Genomic DNA, 16,222 nt, shown 5'->3' with positions numbered 1-16,222 from the left:
GTGTGTGTGTGTGTGTGTGTGTGTGTGTGTGTGTGTGTGTGTGTGTGTGTGTGTGTGTGTGTGTGTGTGTGTGTGTGTGTGTGTGTGTGCCTGTCTGTCTGTCTGTCTATGTGTCTGTCTGTGAACAGCTAATCTCCGGCAGCGTTTGCCCGATCGCAGCGAAACTGTACATCATTAGATATCAGAGCAGAACCTCTGGACAATCGGCCTGTCATAGTGCCACCGGGAGGCTGACTTTTGCAGAACAATTAGTTTGACAGTAAACCAAACTGATTTGTCAAATTCTTCATATTCCATGCTGATTGGCAAGATTGGCTTCTAAAGTTTGCAGTGCTCCGTTTTGAACAAAATGCCACAAATCATGAACGCAGTGTGTGATTTCTGTGAAATTTTGCACATACTTTCCCATTAGGCCGAGGAAGAAATGATACTTGAAAGTGCGTGCATGTGTTTCTGGCTGAAGGCAAATCGGTACACAGTATTTCTATAGTAGTCACCAAACAGATGTGGAGTCTGGACAGGCATCCCACCCCACTCTGCTACAGGACACCTCTCTCCAGCAGTGGTCCTCTCAAAGAGCTCCAGATAAACTTCCACGTCGTTATCGAGGGTCAGTTTAGTCAACAGCTGACCGGGGAGATGTCGATTCTCTGACTGCTGCACCGTTGCTTTGCAAAGTTCAGTTAAACCAGCACATTATACTGTAGGTAAACAGTGCTCTTATTTTACATTCCACAGACCAGAAGTAGGGATGGGTATCGTTCACCTTTGAAACGATACCTTTTTCGATACCTGGGAATTGATACGATACCTTTTTCGATACCATTTTCAATACTTTTTATTTATTATTATTATAATTATTATTTGCCTTTTTCTATGGGCTATTTTACACACCACAATAGGTTATTAATAAGCCAGTTATTCAGCCATTTTCATGTTAAGTAGGCCTAGTAGTAGAGTAATTGGCTATGTATATTTATAATTATAGTGTTTGTCTACAATAGAATATACACATACTTTTTGCAGCTAGGCTATTGCTAGGGTCTACGATGATGATGATCACACAGTGTGGCGGAGTGGAGAGTATAGACGTTGGATAATCATGTAATTCATGTAATAATAAACATTATAGGCTATTGTCTGCTATTTTAACAGTAACGAGTGTAGCCTACTAAAGCAGTCATTAAACTTTCAGTAGCCCAACTGTTACAGATGCGACCGGCCAGGGGTGTGTTCAAGAGTATCGAAACAAGGTATCGTTCGTTTTTACGTGAACCGATACTCGATAGTATCGAAGTCATACGATCGATACCATTAAAAGTATCGATGACGATACCCAACCCTAACCAGAAGACAGAGCGCTCTGGCCACGTTCAAGTGATTAGACAGATATCTGGTGGTGTGTTTATAGACGGTTGTTGCGTCCCCTCTTAAACAAGCACTTGCCCCGTCGGGCAACCTGAAAGCAAACTACACTGGCATGAAAGTTTTATTTACCTGCCAGGGGCAACACTTAATGTCAACGCCGTTTAAAATCATGTTGATCCTCTGTTTCTCTCAGGGTCCATCAGCAGAGAGCAGGGTCTCCTGTACCCAGCTGTGTCTCCATGAAGAGTGACAGGTCCATGGGTAGACCTATTCACTTCAAAGATGGACACCACTCTACTGATCCCAGGTCAGAATGTAAAACACAGAATACAACACATCATTTAGTTGTTATCAAACTACTGAACAGACATTGTGGTCTGGCACCAGTGGTGAAAGTGAGCCGGAACGGCCGGAACCCCCGTTCCGTTAAAACATTTGGGGCCGGAACAGAGTTCCGTTAAGAAAGGGAGAAGCCAGCTGTCAAAAATCCCATGTTAAAAATAACCTGCCACAAACGCACGTCCAGGAAGAAAACAATAGCCTATACTAAAGTCAGATTAACATACAGTAGGCTACACAAGTGTTACTAGTTAGACTATATTTTCTGATAAAGTGCTTCTAAATTATTCCCGTGGGTTTGAACTTTGTGTAGGTCAGTGTAATCGATTCGGTTTGTTTCAGTGTTTGACACGGAGCGGGTAGAGGTGGGACGTTCGTGAACGAATCAAGTCGTTTGAACGGCTCTTTGAAATGAACGATATAGGATTCGGTTCACAGTAGGGAGCCGTTCCTTCGAATGAGCCAGTCTTTTGAACGGCTCTTTGAAAGGAACGGATCCTAGAGATCCGGCTCACTTCAAAGAGCCATAAATCCCATCTCTAGGAGAGACTCGTCGTGTCTGTGGCACTGTGCCTGCCATGGTGCCTGCATGCGATGCTGCCTTAAGCTGCAGAATAGACCAAAATGATTCTATTCTGCATCTTTGGAAATACCCCAGTAAAGTAGGCTAGGCTATACTTAAAACCTGTACTTAAATACATTACTTTAGTGTAGACTACTTAGTTACTTTAGATAACTGGTTATAATAATATTAATAATAATATATTATATTTTCTGGAATGTATATAGAGCTTTCAAACATGCTTTACATGTGTGTGGGGGCCTGGGGAGACAACAAATAAGAGAGCAGGATATGGTGACAGGATAGAATAATGTTGATCTATCATCATTTCTTTCTTTGTTGATGCTGCTACTGTGTTTATGTGGATATACTAAACAAAATGTTGTTGTACAGTGACCATAAACATCTTATCTTATCTTAGGTGATTCTGCTAGCCCTACTGCTTACCCTTCTGTATGGAACAATGAACAATATGAAGAGTCTTATTATAGATAGGCCTATTTCCTTTAGGATTTCAATCATGTTTCATGTTACAGTTAGTGTAATGCCGTTGCCTTTCAGGTGTAGGACCTGTAGTGTTTTTATTGTGTGTATAACTATGCCAAAATGCAGTTTTCTATGCATTTCAGGGGTTTTGGGGGGTTAGCCTCCCAATTCTTATTTTGGGACAGTTCCGGCAAGAATTTCAAACTACTTTCACCACTGTCTGGCACTCAGTATTTTAGCATGACAACATCCTTCCATATTTGATTCATACATCCACAGAATACATTGGCTGTGTTCTGCCTAGAGGTGATTTTATACCAAATCAAATAATGTCAACTTTGATGATTATGAGTCAAGCTCCACTGGATAGAACCGTGTCATAGTAAACTGCATGCATTACCCATCAGTGGTTGTGGTAATAAAACACACACACGCGCACGCACGCACGCACGCACGCACGCACGCACACACACACACACACACACACACACACACACACACACACACACACACAACCTGACAGTGTCACGCAAAAGTACCAAAAGGAACAGATCTACAAGCTCACAATACATTGCATTGTGATGCTTTGTGCTTGTAGATCTGCTATTTTATTTTTAATGAGACCTATAATGACATGTCCAGGTTCAACGTGGATTCTAGATTATATCAATAAATAAGCAATACAAAGAGCATGAATCATTTATGATAAATACCGTATTAACAAACGCATATTTATTGATCTGTTTCATTGACTGTAACCCTGACAGGTTTAATAAAGACCTAGAGATGATCTATTTCATTGACTGTAACCCTGACAGGTTTAATAAAGACCTAGAGATGATCTATTTCATTGACTGTAACCCTGACAGGCTTAATAAAGACCTGGAGATGATCTGTTTCATTGACTGTAACCCTGACAGGTTTAATAAAGACCTAGAGATGAGCTATTTCATTGACTGTAACCCTGACAGGTTTAATAAAGACCTAGAGATGGATGTAAGTCAGTGTTCTGCCAAACCTCACAGATCAGAGTCTCCAACACCCAGCCTTGTGTCTATGAAGAGTGACCATTCTAGATGGGCACCTCCTGACTTCAGTGGACCTCCACACACAGAGTAAGTGAATCCTCCTTTACAATATACACAGCAATATAACACAACAAAGTGATCTACATGTATAAAATTTGTGCGACTGTGGGTACTTAGAAAAGCACTAGTCCTCTCTAGGCTGAAGGCATGGCAGAGACTGTTTTGCACCCTGTCCGTCTGTCCGTCCGTCCGTCCGTCCGTCTGTGTGTGTGTGTGTGTGTGTGTGTGTGTGTGTGTGTGTGTGTGTGTGTGTGTGTGTGTGTGTGTGTGTGTGTGTGTGTGTGTGTGTGTGTGTGTGTGTGTGTGTGTGTGTGTCCATGTGTCGCAGCGAAACAGTACACACACTCCCTGGATGTCAGAGCAGTGCTCCCAGATTTTGTACTAATACCAGTACACATTATATCTATAGTGATTAAACCAAACGGATTTGTCAGATTTTTCATATTCCATCCTGATTGGCTAAGATTGGCTTCTAAAGTTTGCAGTGCTCCGTTTTGAACAAAATGCCACAAATCTTTCTGTGAAATTTTGCACGCACTTTCCCATTAGGCAGAGGAAGAAATGATACTTGAAAGTGTGTGTGCGTGCGTGCATGCATGCGTGCGTGCGTGCATGACTGGCTGAAGGCAAATCCGTACACAGTATTTCTATAGTCATTAAACCAAGCGGATATGTCGGGCGCCTCAAATCATGAACACAGTGTGATTTCCGTGAAATTCTACACGGACATTCCCGCAAGGGAAGAAATTATACCTGAAAGCGCTTATGAAATCTTGATCCTTGGACTCCACATTATCTTAGTCTGAGGTTTTCCATTGCCAAAATATTGGCTTTGAGATGGGGTTAGGGAAATGAAGTAAATCCCTGCAATATGTTTTTTTGAGCGAAGCTAACCACTCTTTCATTGAGAAGCAGCCAAAAAAACAGAACAGAACAGTGACATTCGTACTTTGCCCACCCCCCCACCCCCCCACGGATACTTATATCTAATTACAAAGTTTACGTGTAATTTTCACAAAAAAAGGCAAAGTACGAATCTGAATTAATATTGGCATTAAAACAATCCCATAACCTAAACCTAACCTTAACCCGAACCCTAACCTCTGCAGTAAAACTAACGCTGGTGAATGCTTACCTGGTGAAATGCTAACCTGCCGACGCTGGTGAATGCTAACCTGGTGAGTGTTAACCTGGCCGGACCAACAGGAGGTCTAACCAATGCTCAGTCCCCAATCCCCTCCACCACTACACCCCATTCTGTGATTATTTAGGTGGATTCATCATGTAAGCAAAACTAGATTTTAGGTCTGTGATGGAAAGTGATTCCCTCATATACTGTGCACTCAACTACTCAAATACCCCCAGGCACAGGACTAGTATTTATGGAATAAATACATACAATATAAATATTTGAAAGACAGTTGATTGACTTTCATGCAAACCATACCATAACATCATACCAGTAGGAGAGAGATCATTTAGCGACCTCAGACGTGGTCGCAACCTGGTCGGTAGTTTTCACCGACCGGGTCGCTAAATCTATCGACCGGGTCGCTAAATCTACCAACCGGGCTGCAAAATCACCGACCAGGTCGCTAGATCTACCGACCGGGTCGCTAAATCTACCAACCGGGCTGCAAAATCCGGTCGGTAGATTTAGCGACCCAGTCGGTAGATTTAGCGACCCGGTCGGTAGATTTAGAGACCCGGTCGGTGATTTTGCGGCCCGGTCGGTGATTTAGCAACCCGGTCGGTAGATTTAGCTTTAGCGACCCGGTCGGTGATTTAGGGTTAGGCTTAGGGTTAGGGTTAGGGTTTGGGTTTGGGTTAGCAGCCCAGTCGGTGGATAAGCGACCCGGTCGGTGGATTTAGCGACCCGGTCGGTGGATTTAGCGACCCGGTCAGTGGATTTAGCGACCCGGTCGGTAGATTTAGCGACCCGGACGGTTATTTACCGGCCCGGACGGTTATTTACCGGCCCGGTCGGTGGATTTAGCGACCCGGTCGGTGGACTTAGCAACCCGGTCGGTAGATTTACCGGCCTGGTCGGTAGATTTAGCGACCCGGTCGCTGAAAACTACCGACCAGGTTGCAGCCCGGTTGGAGGTCGCTAAATGATCTCGCCCTCTCTCCATTATACTTGTCTCTACGATACCAGTTATCGGTACCCTAAGCGAGAGAATCTAGTTTTTATTATTGTTACTTGGCAAAATTCATCAGCCCCCCCAGTCACAATTCCCTGGAGCCGCCACTGCACTCCTACTCAGTTGAAAGCAAAGGTTGAACTGAGCTGTCTGTGAGGGAATGAAAATGCAGAAACACTTTTTTGATTTTTACAATTTCACAGATGATGTTGAAAAGTGCACGGCAACCGGAAGTCTTATTGGTGCTAGTGGAACATAGCCCTGAGACACAGGGGTCAGAGACACTCTTTCAGATGAATGGCATGCTGTCACACACACACACACACACACACACACACACACACACACACACACACACACACACACACACACACACACACACACACACACACACACACACGCGTTGACTATGTACAGCTATTACACCTCTAGTCTACACTGATATAAGAACATTTATGTACAACTGGGTTGTGTGTTTGTATCATGTTCATCTATTCTTTCAAAAATATAGTGAAAAAAGCAGATCTACAACCTCACAACACAGGGCATCATGTGAGCTTGTATATCGGCGCTATTCATTGAAGGACAATGTATATAGGTCTTAAGCACCCTGTAGACAATAGGGCTTCCGGTGTGTTCCACAATTCCTAGCGGAAGTGCTGCGTTTAACGGACGTTACGTCATGCGATGCGGGTCTGTTTACATTCCCCAGCGAAAAAACTAAAATAGATTGTAGCTCTTAACTCACTCTTAATAGGTGTAACATTGCTTGAATCAATGTTTTTGTTTGTATATTGTTTATTGCGAGCGTAACCGACGTAGCAGGAGACGTAGACCAGATTTTTTCGTGCAGGGAATACGTTTGCAGGAACACCGCACTGTGAAAAAAATACAGCTTCGGGGAAAATTCAGCCCCCCCTCCCAGAACGTCTTCTGCCTTCTATTGTCACCAGGCTTTTCTCTTCGCAGATGAGTAAGCCTGGCTACGCGAGGCTAGGTCTTAAGTGGTTAATTACATAATATTATTTAATTGATATATTAAACTATCTATTATCTATAGCCTATTATATTGTCTTCATCTCCACAGAACCACACCTAAACAGAAGACATCCAGTCAAACCACAAGTGAACAAAGTAAGACTGGACACATTTTACACTAATTAACATTTCATATCAATTAATGAAATGTTTAGCAGAAAACATCATCAGACTAAAGGTGGTTGCCACTGCTGCGTTTTTTGGGCCGAATATCGGGGTGAATTTCGGAGCGGGTGAATAAAAAATCAACCTCACATTATGTCAGTCACATTTGCACACTGCCGCCCATTCGCGCACCACTAGGTCCCTTGCTCTCTCTATCTCTCTCTCTCTCCTTGACCTGAAAAACGCATTTCGCAACGAAAAACGCAGCAGTGTGCAACCAGCTTAAATGTCCACATTGTATTCCTGTATCAATGTCCAAATACTGATGATTAACATACATTTAGACAAAAACAAATGATCCAGTGATATTTATTTTGCTGTTTTTTCTTTCTTTTTTCACAATTTTTTGAGGAATTGTAGATTTTCTGGAGGGTATTTAAGAAATAGTTTTAATGGTATGCTATATTGCAGGTAAAGTTATAATTTAACTTTAACTTGTTTAACATGTCTTCATTCTCTTCTCATAGCAGGTGTCAGTCCGCAGGAGCATTTAAAGGTTTATAAGATCGGTTTGAATCGTCTTGATCGTGTGACGTACGTCACTGAAGTGCCCTCCCTCAGCAGCATCTACACAGAGCTCTACCTCTCAGCGGGAGAGAGTGAAGGGGTTAATAACCAACATGAGGTCTGGCAGCTTGAGACAGCTTCCAAGAAGAAGACCCTCCATGACCAACCAATCAAATGCTGTGACATCTTTAAGCCCCTCCTCCTTGGCAGAGATAAACCCAACAGAAGAGTTCTGACCAAGGGCATCGCTGGCATTGGAAAAACCTTCTCTGTGCGTAAGTTCACTCTGGACTGGGCAAGGGGTTTGGAAAATCAAGATGTCATTCTCCTGGTTCCCTTCTCATTCCGGGAGCTGAACCTCGTCAGAGATGAGCAGCACAGTCTTCTCTCACTGATCCATCGTTTCCACCCAGAATTAAAGAAGGTCACAGCAGAGCAGCTCGCTGTCTGGAAGGTTGGCTTCATCTTTGATGGTCTGGATGAAAGCAGGTTTCCGCTGAAATTCGCGAACATTAACATTGATTCTGATGTCTTCAACAACAATGACATCGTCTCTGATGCCACAGTGACATCATCAGTGGACTTGCTGTTGACAAACCTCATCAAGGGGAATCTGCTCCCCTCAGCCCTCCTCTGGATAACTACCAGACCTGCAGCAGCCAATCAGATCCCTCCTGCATATGTTGACTTGGTGACAGAGGTACGAGGGTTCACAGACCCCCAGAAGGAGGAGTTCTTCAGGAAGAGATTCAGTGATGAGAAGCTGGCCAGCAAAATCATCTCACACGTGAAGACATCAAAGAGCCTCCACATCATGTGTCACATCCCAGTCTTCTGTTGGATCACAGCTACCGTTCTGGAGGACATGTTGAAGACAGATGAGACAGAAAAGCTGCCCAAGACCCAGACTGCCATGTACAGCCACTTCCTGTGGGTTCAGACAAAGAGGAAGAATCTGAAGTATGACGATACACACAAGGTAAAGAATAAAGACAAGAAAAAGAAACCAAACAAGAGACAGAGAAAGAAGCAACGCCAGAGGGAGAATCAACAGCAGCTCATGGAAGCTGACAGGGAGGTTCTTCTGAAGCTGGGCAGGCTGGCGTTTGAACATCTGGAGAAAGGTAGCATGATGTTCTACCAAGAAGACCTGGAAGAGTGTGGTCTTGATGTGAAAGACGCCTCGCTGTACTCAGGAGTGTGCACAGAGATCTTCAAAGAAGAGGCTGTTCAATCTGAGAGAAAGGTCTACAGCTTTGTTCATCTGAGCATCCAGGAGTTTCTGGCTGCAGTCTACCTGTTCCACTGTTACACACAGAGGAACATGAAGGTACTGAAGACATTCCTGGAAGAAGAAGAGGAAGAAGAAGAAGAAGAAGAAGAAGAAGAAATGACCCTGGATGACTTCCTGAAGAGAGCCTTTGAAAAATCCTCAAAGAGTAAGAATGGTCACCTGGACCTCTTTGTCCGCTTCCTTCATGGCCTCTCACTGCAGTCCAACCAGAGTCTGTTAGGATTCCTCTTAGGTCAGATAGAGAACAGTCCAGAGATCATCCAGAGAGTCATCAACAACCTTAAGGAGATGAAATGTGATGATGCAGATATTTCTCCTGACAGATGTATCAACATCCTACACTGTTTGATGGAGATGAACGACCACTCACTGCATCAGGAGATCCAACAGTACCTGGAGTCAGGGGACAGATCAAAGACAGAACTGACTCTCTCCCAGTGTTCAGCTCTAGCCAACATGCTGCTGACGTCAGAGGAGGTTCTGGATGAGTTGGACCTGGACAAATACAGAGCAACATCATTGGGGAAATCCAGGCTGGTCCCAGCTGTGAGGAACACCAGAAAGGCTCGGTTAGTAGTCATGTGAATAGAAAACCTATTAGAAGAGAATCAATCCACCATCACATCTACACTATAAGTAGAAATGATGGTGGATGTAAAATGTCCAATAATAATCAGGTCTCAAATAGTTACTGGTGGTATAGTGTGTATGTGCTAATAAAAAGCATATTCCCATTAATTATTTTACTGCCTATGACGGGCGCTCGTCACGTGTCGCTCGCTCGTCAAATCCTGATTTGAGCCATGGAACGGATGGTGGGTGTCTGCGGGCAGTGAGTTGCCATAGCAACGACAGTGCACGCAGCCTGAAGTCATGTGACACACACTCACACACGTGGAAGGTTTTCTTTTAATTTTTGAGGCCCTGGATCTACTTTTCTCTGCCATGTGTTGATTTTGGGTGAAAGCAAGCCACATTCCACTGGCTCTATCTTTGCACTTTTTTTCCTTCTTTTTTTTCGACTTGCAGGCATCTTAAAAAAAAAAAAAAACACACAGCGGATGGAAGTAATGGAGGGATGTTATTCTTTAAAATCTCCAAGGTTAGTGTTTTGTTGGCGTTGAACAGACAAGAAGATTAGCCTAGCTTTGGCAGTAAAAGAGAAACATTAATACATTGTAATTAGCCTCTATAACAAAAATAATAAATACCTTAACATTGTATTTAGTTTAACCCTCTATAACTAGAGGGCAATTATAATCTCTGCCACGGCAGCTCCATTACAGCAATTCTCTGTGCGCTCGTTGAGGGCCGAAAAACAGACTCATCAACGCACTGCACCATGGCACGTCGACAGCTTATACATCGGTTATTTTGGGCACATTTATAGAGGTACAATGGAGACAACAGTGCATCAACCAGACGTTTATAAAAATGAACTCTCATGGATGATCTGATCATCTGGTGCCAGCTTCAACCAGTGGTCCAGGGACCACCAGAGGTCCTTGAGGGGGTTCCATGTGGTCCCCAGCTAAATGATGGAGGGTAACCAAATGGACCCTTATAGATCTGCAACTCTTGAGAACATGAAATGAAACCATTACGGGTCCATTTGGTTTCATATTACACTCTCAAGAGTTCAATTATTGTTAAACATTTTTATTACTTAATTTACAAGAAGTCTACACAATTACAGAATGTAGAAGAATTGCAAAGCAGGCATTTTGTATCAATACCACTACCCTGGCTATCAGTGTGTTATCATGTACACGTTCAGTGGAGTGAGCATCTTATACCCATGCCTACAGTCTGCACAGAGTCTGTGCAGAACACCCACATGCACACACGCACGCATGCACGTGTCTTTAAAAAGTACACGCTCACATGTGCAGAGCAATGCAATTTATTTGGATTAAAGACATCAATCAAACGTCATAGTGTGTGTGTGTGTGTGTGTGTGTGTGTGTGTGTGTGTGTGTGTGTGTGTGTGTGTGTGTGTGTGTGTGTGTGTGTGTGTGTGTGTGTGTGTGTGTGTGTGTGTGTGTGTGTGTGTGTGTGTTTGTAGGCATGGCATTTAACCTTTGTGCCCTAAAAACATTGGCAACACCAAAGGTCAAGTGGTCTTGACCCTAGAATAACAAAACTCCTATGAACATACAATAACCATTAAAGACGCACACACAACAGTTAAAATATTCACATTTTGGTCCCCCTGGTTTAAGTGGAAATGCTTTTGGCGCTGCGCTGAGTATACAACCCTCACCATGAGATTCAAATTTTGGGGTTGATTCATTTTTCTTTTTTTTTGTAATGATTTTTTGGGGGGCATGTTTTATTTTTCCAATAACATGAACTTGATCTAATCTGTGTTGATAATCTCTGTTTTGACATATTCTATATTTACAGACTTGTTGGCTGTGATCTTGAAACACCAGATTATGAAATTGTGGCTTCAGCTCTCAGCTCTAATCCTTCACATCTAAGAGAATTGGATCTCAGTTATAACGACGTGAAGGATTCATTCATGGAACTCATCTCTGCTGGATTAAAGAGTCCATATTGTGAACTGGAGATACTGAGGTCAGATTAATTAACCAGCATTATTTAGCTTAGTTTTGTTTTATTATTTATTGTTTGATTATAATAAGAGGAGTGTGCATTAAGTTGACATCATGGTATCACACACTGACTAGGTTAGTCCTCACTCAATCACATCACAATGATACGGTACAGTAAATACAATATGTGATCCATCATGGCTGCTAGGGAATTATCATGTCCAGTTACACAATCATTGAGTGTCAAACTGGTGTAAACACAGACTGGAAGGTTTGCTGGTACCCCAGCACACCAGCACCAGCAGCTGTTGTCTGTTTCATTTAGTCAATAAGGTTGATATCATGGTAACCCACACTGAATAGAAACAAGAATATGCCCATACTGTATATGGACTATGGAGATCACTAATATAATCAATATTAAGCCAATAACTTGGAATGCCCATATATGGACCTATTTTGTGAGTCTTGTGTGGTCTATAACAGGGGTTTTCAAACTGTTTTGACGCAGTTCACCCCTGTAAATAACCTTTTCATCCATGGCACCCCTGAGTTACACTGTTCATTTTTAGAATATACATAAGTGATGCAAATATGCACATCTTTCCACCTGAGATACGGTAGGCTACGTCACAGATATATCCGTTTCCATCAGAACTGACTGAAAATAACTATACTTGACGTTTTACCACTTGAACCCCAGCATCCCTATTCTGGGGGGAAGGTTCACCAAAAAATAGCCGATCTACAAGATCACAACGTGTCACAACGTGACACGTTGTGAGCTTGTAAATCTGCTATTTTTGGTGAAGAGTTGGCTGTAGATGGAAAAATAACTCATCTACAGTGCAAATCAGGTGTTCACATAGTGAAGTGATATTAATGTTGTGATATTGCTGAATTCCAATTATCATCAAATAATTCTGAGGCACCCCTGGACTGCCGTCACGGCACCCCAGGGTGCCCCGTCACCCACTTTGAAAACCCCTGGTCTATAACATAAGACATCTATGATGTCAGATGTCATACAGTTAGCTTACCATGATTTATTTCACATTATTCATGCCTGCCTGTTCTTTCATCTCTTTGGTCCCTCCTCCAAAACTCTGATAATCAATCCAGATATGTAATCTTTAATTACAGACTTGCTGGCTGTCACATCACACAGACAGGATTTGTCATCCTGGTCTCAGCTCTCAGATCTAATCTTTCCTATTTGAGAGAATTGGACATCAGTTTCAACTGCCTGCAGGAATCACAAGTGGACCAACTCTCTGCTCTACTGAAGAGTGAAGAGTGTAGACTGCAGATCCTGAGGTAAATAAATAGTGTGTCTTCTCTCTGTGTGGATCTCTACTTGAACATCAACAGCACTTTGTTAAATATGGATTTCTCTGCAGGCTGTCAGGCTGTGGGCTCACAGAGGAAGGCTGTTCTTCTCTGGCTTCAGCTCTGACCTTCAACCCCTCCCATCTGAAACAGCTGGACTTGAACTTCAGTCACTTAGGAGGCTCTGGTCTGAAGAAGCTCTCTGCTGCACTGGAGACTCTGAAGTGAGTAGACTTGGACTGTGTCCATGTTGGTTAGTGCAGTGTTTCCCTTACAATGTTGAACTGGCTGGCCAGGTGGGAGGGGGCTTCTTTGTTTTTATTTATTTTATTTTATTTAAAAATGGTAATTCAATTAAATAATATGTTTAGAGTGCGTTTCAAGTTTTGTCTCTTGGCTCACTTTATCAAAGTCAGTATGGAACTCTGTAAATAAAAAGTGCCCACCGTGTTCTAGGAGAACAGATCTTTAGTGTGAGCTGTAGGTCATTCCAAGAGGTTTGGACACTAAAACAAAACACTGTTTTTACCAGTTCAGTCTTTACTCTGGGACAATTAGAGCCAGACGGTCATTTGATCCTATATGATCCATGGTTCTATTCATAGATTTAATATACAGTGATAGTGTCATATATTCTAACATAGATTTAATATACAGTCATAGTGTCCTATATTCTAACATAGATTTAATATACAGTGATAGTGTCCTATATTCTAACATAGATTTAATATACAGTGATAGTGTCCTATATTCTAACATAGATTTAATATACAGTGATAGTGTCCTATATTTTAACATAGATTTAATATACAGTCATAGTGTCCTATATTCTAACATAGATTTAATATACAGTGTGTAATGATGGAGACAGAGACACGTGGTTCAAGTGCACGAATCAAACGGTTTATTCGGGGGATTCTTGATAGTAGGGGGGAGGGGCAAAGTCAATCAACTAATTTCCAAACATAAATTCTTCCCGGTCCGGGGTATTCTTCAAACAAACATTTCAGAGTTCTCCTACGTTGCCTATGAAATAAAAGAAAACACCACATTAGGATAATGTCTGGATATCATGGCTAACAATGAGGAGAGGAGCATGGATATCATGGCTAACAATGAGGAGAGGAGCATGGATATCATGGCTAACAATGAGGAGAGGAGCATGGATATCATGGCTAACAATGAGGAGAGGAGCATGGATATCATGGCTAACAATGAGGAGAGGAGCATGGATATCATGGCTAACAATGAGGAGAGGAGCATGTCACCTACCGTCCGAGCAACGTCCTTCCAGCCCAAAGACAGAACCCGAACTGAGGGAGAGTCAGCACCTTTATAGCCAGAGCTTAATCAGCCGCACTCAATGCAGCTGTGACCAGCCTGTTCAAGGGGACAGGGCTGGCCGTGGTGCTGAACTTCTCCCTCAGTTAACCCCTGGTTAACCTGCTGGAAGTACTCACCCGGGCGTCTAGGCAGTGACACTCCACAAGTGATAGTGTCCTATATTCTAACATAGATTTAATATACAGTGATAGTGTCCTATATTCTAACATAGATTTAATATACAGTGATAGTGTGCCAAAAATGGAGGAGACTTGATCTGTATCCGGAAACACTTCTTTCTGTTATTTGTTTTCAAGAATGTCTAGCTGTGTGTGTGTGTGTGTGTGTGTGTGTGTGTGTGTGTGTGTGTGTGTGTGTGTGTGTGTGTGTGTGTGTGTGTGTGTGTGTGTGTGTGTGTGTGTGTGTGTGTGTGTGTGTGTGTGTGTGTTTGTTAGACAGTCAGTCATTGATTCATTGTTGTTCTATTTCCTACAGTGTGAATCATTCAGGAGAACACTGGATTAAACCTCAACTCCTTACAAGATGTGAGTGTCTGTCTGTCTGTCTGTCTGTCTGTCTGTCTGTCTGTCTGTCTGTCTGTCTGTCCGTCCATCCGTCTGTCCGTCACATTGACTGTTTTTTACTGTAATATCCTCTGTATTCAGAGGATATTATACAAACCTTCACCAATGTGTTTAAAAGTGTTTAGTAACACAATCCAAAACATTGAAATTCAACCCCCCTCCAGGGCAGTGGGTCCCAAACTGGGGTTCGGGACCCCTGGAGAGACCATTTAAAACACAGCTCAATCAGTGTGTGAAGTGGCAACAGGCTTAGCTCTTATTCAGCAGATAAAAAGTGTTGAGAAGTGTGGTGTTGCTGACCACATCCATAGAGGGGAAAGGGGGAACAGCCCAGGACCTCATGCTCCCCTCTACCCAGGTGAGGTGCACCCTAGTCCTGCTCCACTCCTCCACTCCATCCAGGAGGACCTCTGGAGGAACCAGAGGACCTCCAGGTGATCTGGACTCCTGAGGAGCAGTGTCTCCTAGTATTCAACAAACTAATAAAGATACTTTTTAATTTGACACGCTCCCACAAATATAGATTCTCACACAAAACAAGGCTTTGTGACGAGCAGGAAAAGTGGGCGTGGCTGTTCCCACTGCCCTAGGGGAGTTTCAACCTTTTGAAATGTGTTACTAGACATCTTTACAAACACATTAGTGAGGAAATGTCTTGAGAAGGAATTTATTCCATGTTTGGACATTTTTCTGTCCTGACAACCAGTGGTGGACAAAGTATTTACTCGAGTAAATACTCAAGTATAAAAAAGTACAAATTACAACTACAGTACTTTTTTTAATTTATATCAATGTATTGTTGTATTGAAATGAAGAACATTTCACCCAAAATAAATGCATTAAAACAGAACTGTCTAAATATAGTGAAAATAGACGATCTACAACCTCAAAACGTCTGTCTGTCTGTCGTGTTTGTTGCATTGCAACATGTTGTGAGCTTGAAGATCTGCTGTTTTACAATTATGAATACAGAATAGGTTCAATAGGGTTCAAGTGGTTAATTAGACCTGCAATCAGGAACTGATTTTAATTAATAAAACATTATTTTAATGATATGTATTTTGTATGTTAAACACTTAAACCCACGTCACTGACTGGAGTTCCTCAGGGCTCTGAAAAATATCAGATCTACAAGCTCACAAGCACAAAATGGTTCCTCAAAGAACCTTCTTTGAACCATTAACCATTTAAACACTGCGTCCCAATGTTGGACATGTCTTAATACGTGAACATTCATCGTAAATAGCAGATCTACAAGCTTACAGCACATCGTGCTACGACATGTTTTGAGCTTGTAGATCGGCTATTTTGGAAACTGAGCAGACCAAGTATAGAGCCCTGGGAGACACAGGTCGATGAAGGGTTAAAGTGGTTGACAGGGACGTGCTGGGCCCCTGATTCAGCCTGGGAAAAAGAGTTGGAGAGGCCCCCATTGCG

The 16,222-nt window shown here is 42.6% G+C and overlaps 1 protein-coding gene across 1 annotated transcript in view; it reads left to right on the top strand.

The window, feature by feature from the left end:
• Positions 1-16,222, top strand: part of LOC308308727 (protein NLRC3-like) — a 33,090-nt gene that overhangs the window by 14,582 nt on the left and 2,286 nt on the right. Inside the window, exons 3-11 of the mRNA XM_080754181.1 lie at positions 1,562-1,632; positions 7,032-7,121; positions 7,658-9,560; positions 11,398-11,500; positions 12,718-12,866; positions 12,950-13,034; positions 13,969-14,201; positions 15,097-15,143; positions 15,188-15,252. Of these exons, the coding sequence (XP_080610307.1) occupies positions 1,562-1,632; positions 7,032-7,121; positions 7,658-9,560; positions 11,398-11,500; positions 12,718-12,866; positions 12,950-13,034; positions 13,969-14,201; positions 15,097-15,143; positions 15,188-15,252 (2,746 nt within the window). The remainder of the gene's footprint in view (positions 1-1,561; positions 1,633-7,031; positions 7,122-7,657; positions 9,561-11,397; positions 11,501-12,717; positions 12,867-12,949; positions 13,035-13,968; positions 14,202-15,096; positions 15,144-15,187; positions 15,253-16,222) is intronic.

This window comes from Nannobrachium achirus, assembly GCF_963921795.1.
Source record: "Nannobrachium achirus genome assembly, chromosome: 23".
Lineage (NCBI taxonomy): Eukaryota > Metazoa > Chordata > Actinopteri > Myctophiformes > Myctophidae > Nannobrachium > Nannobrachium achirus.
This window is presented reverse-complemented; position numbering and strand designations above follow the sequence as displayed.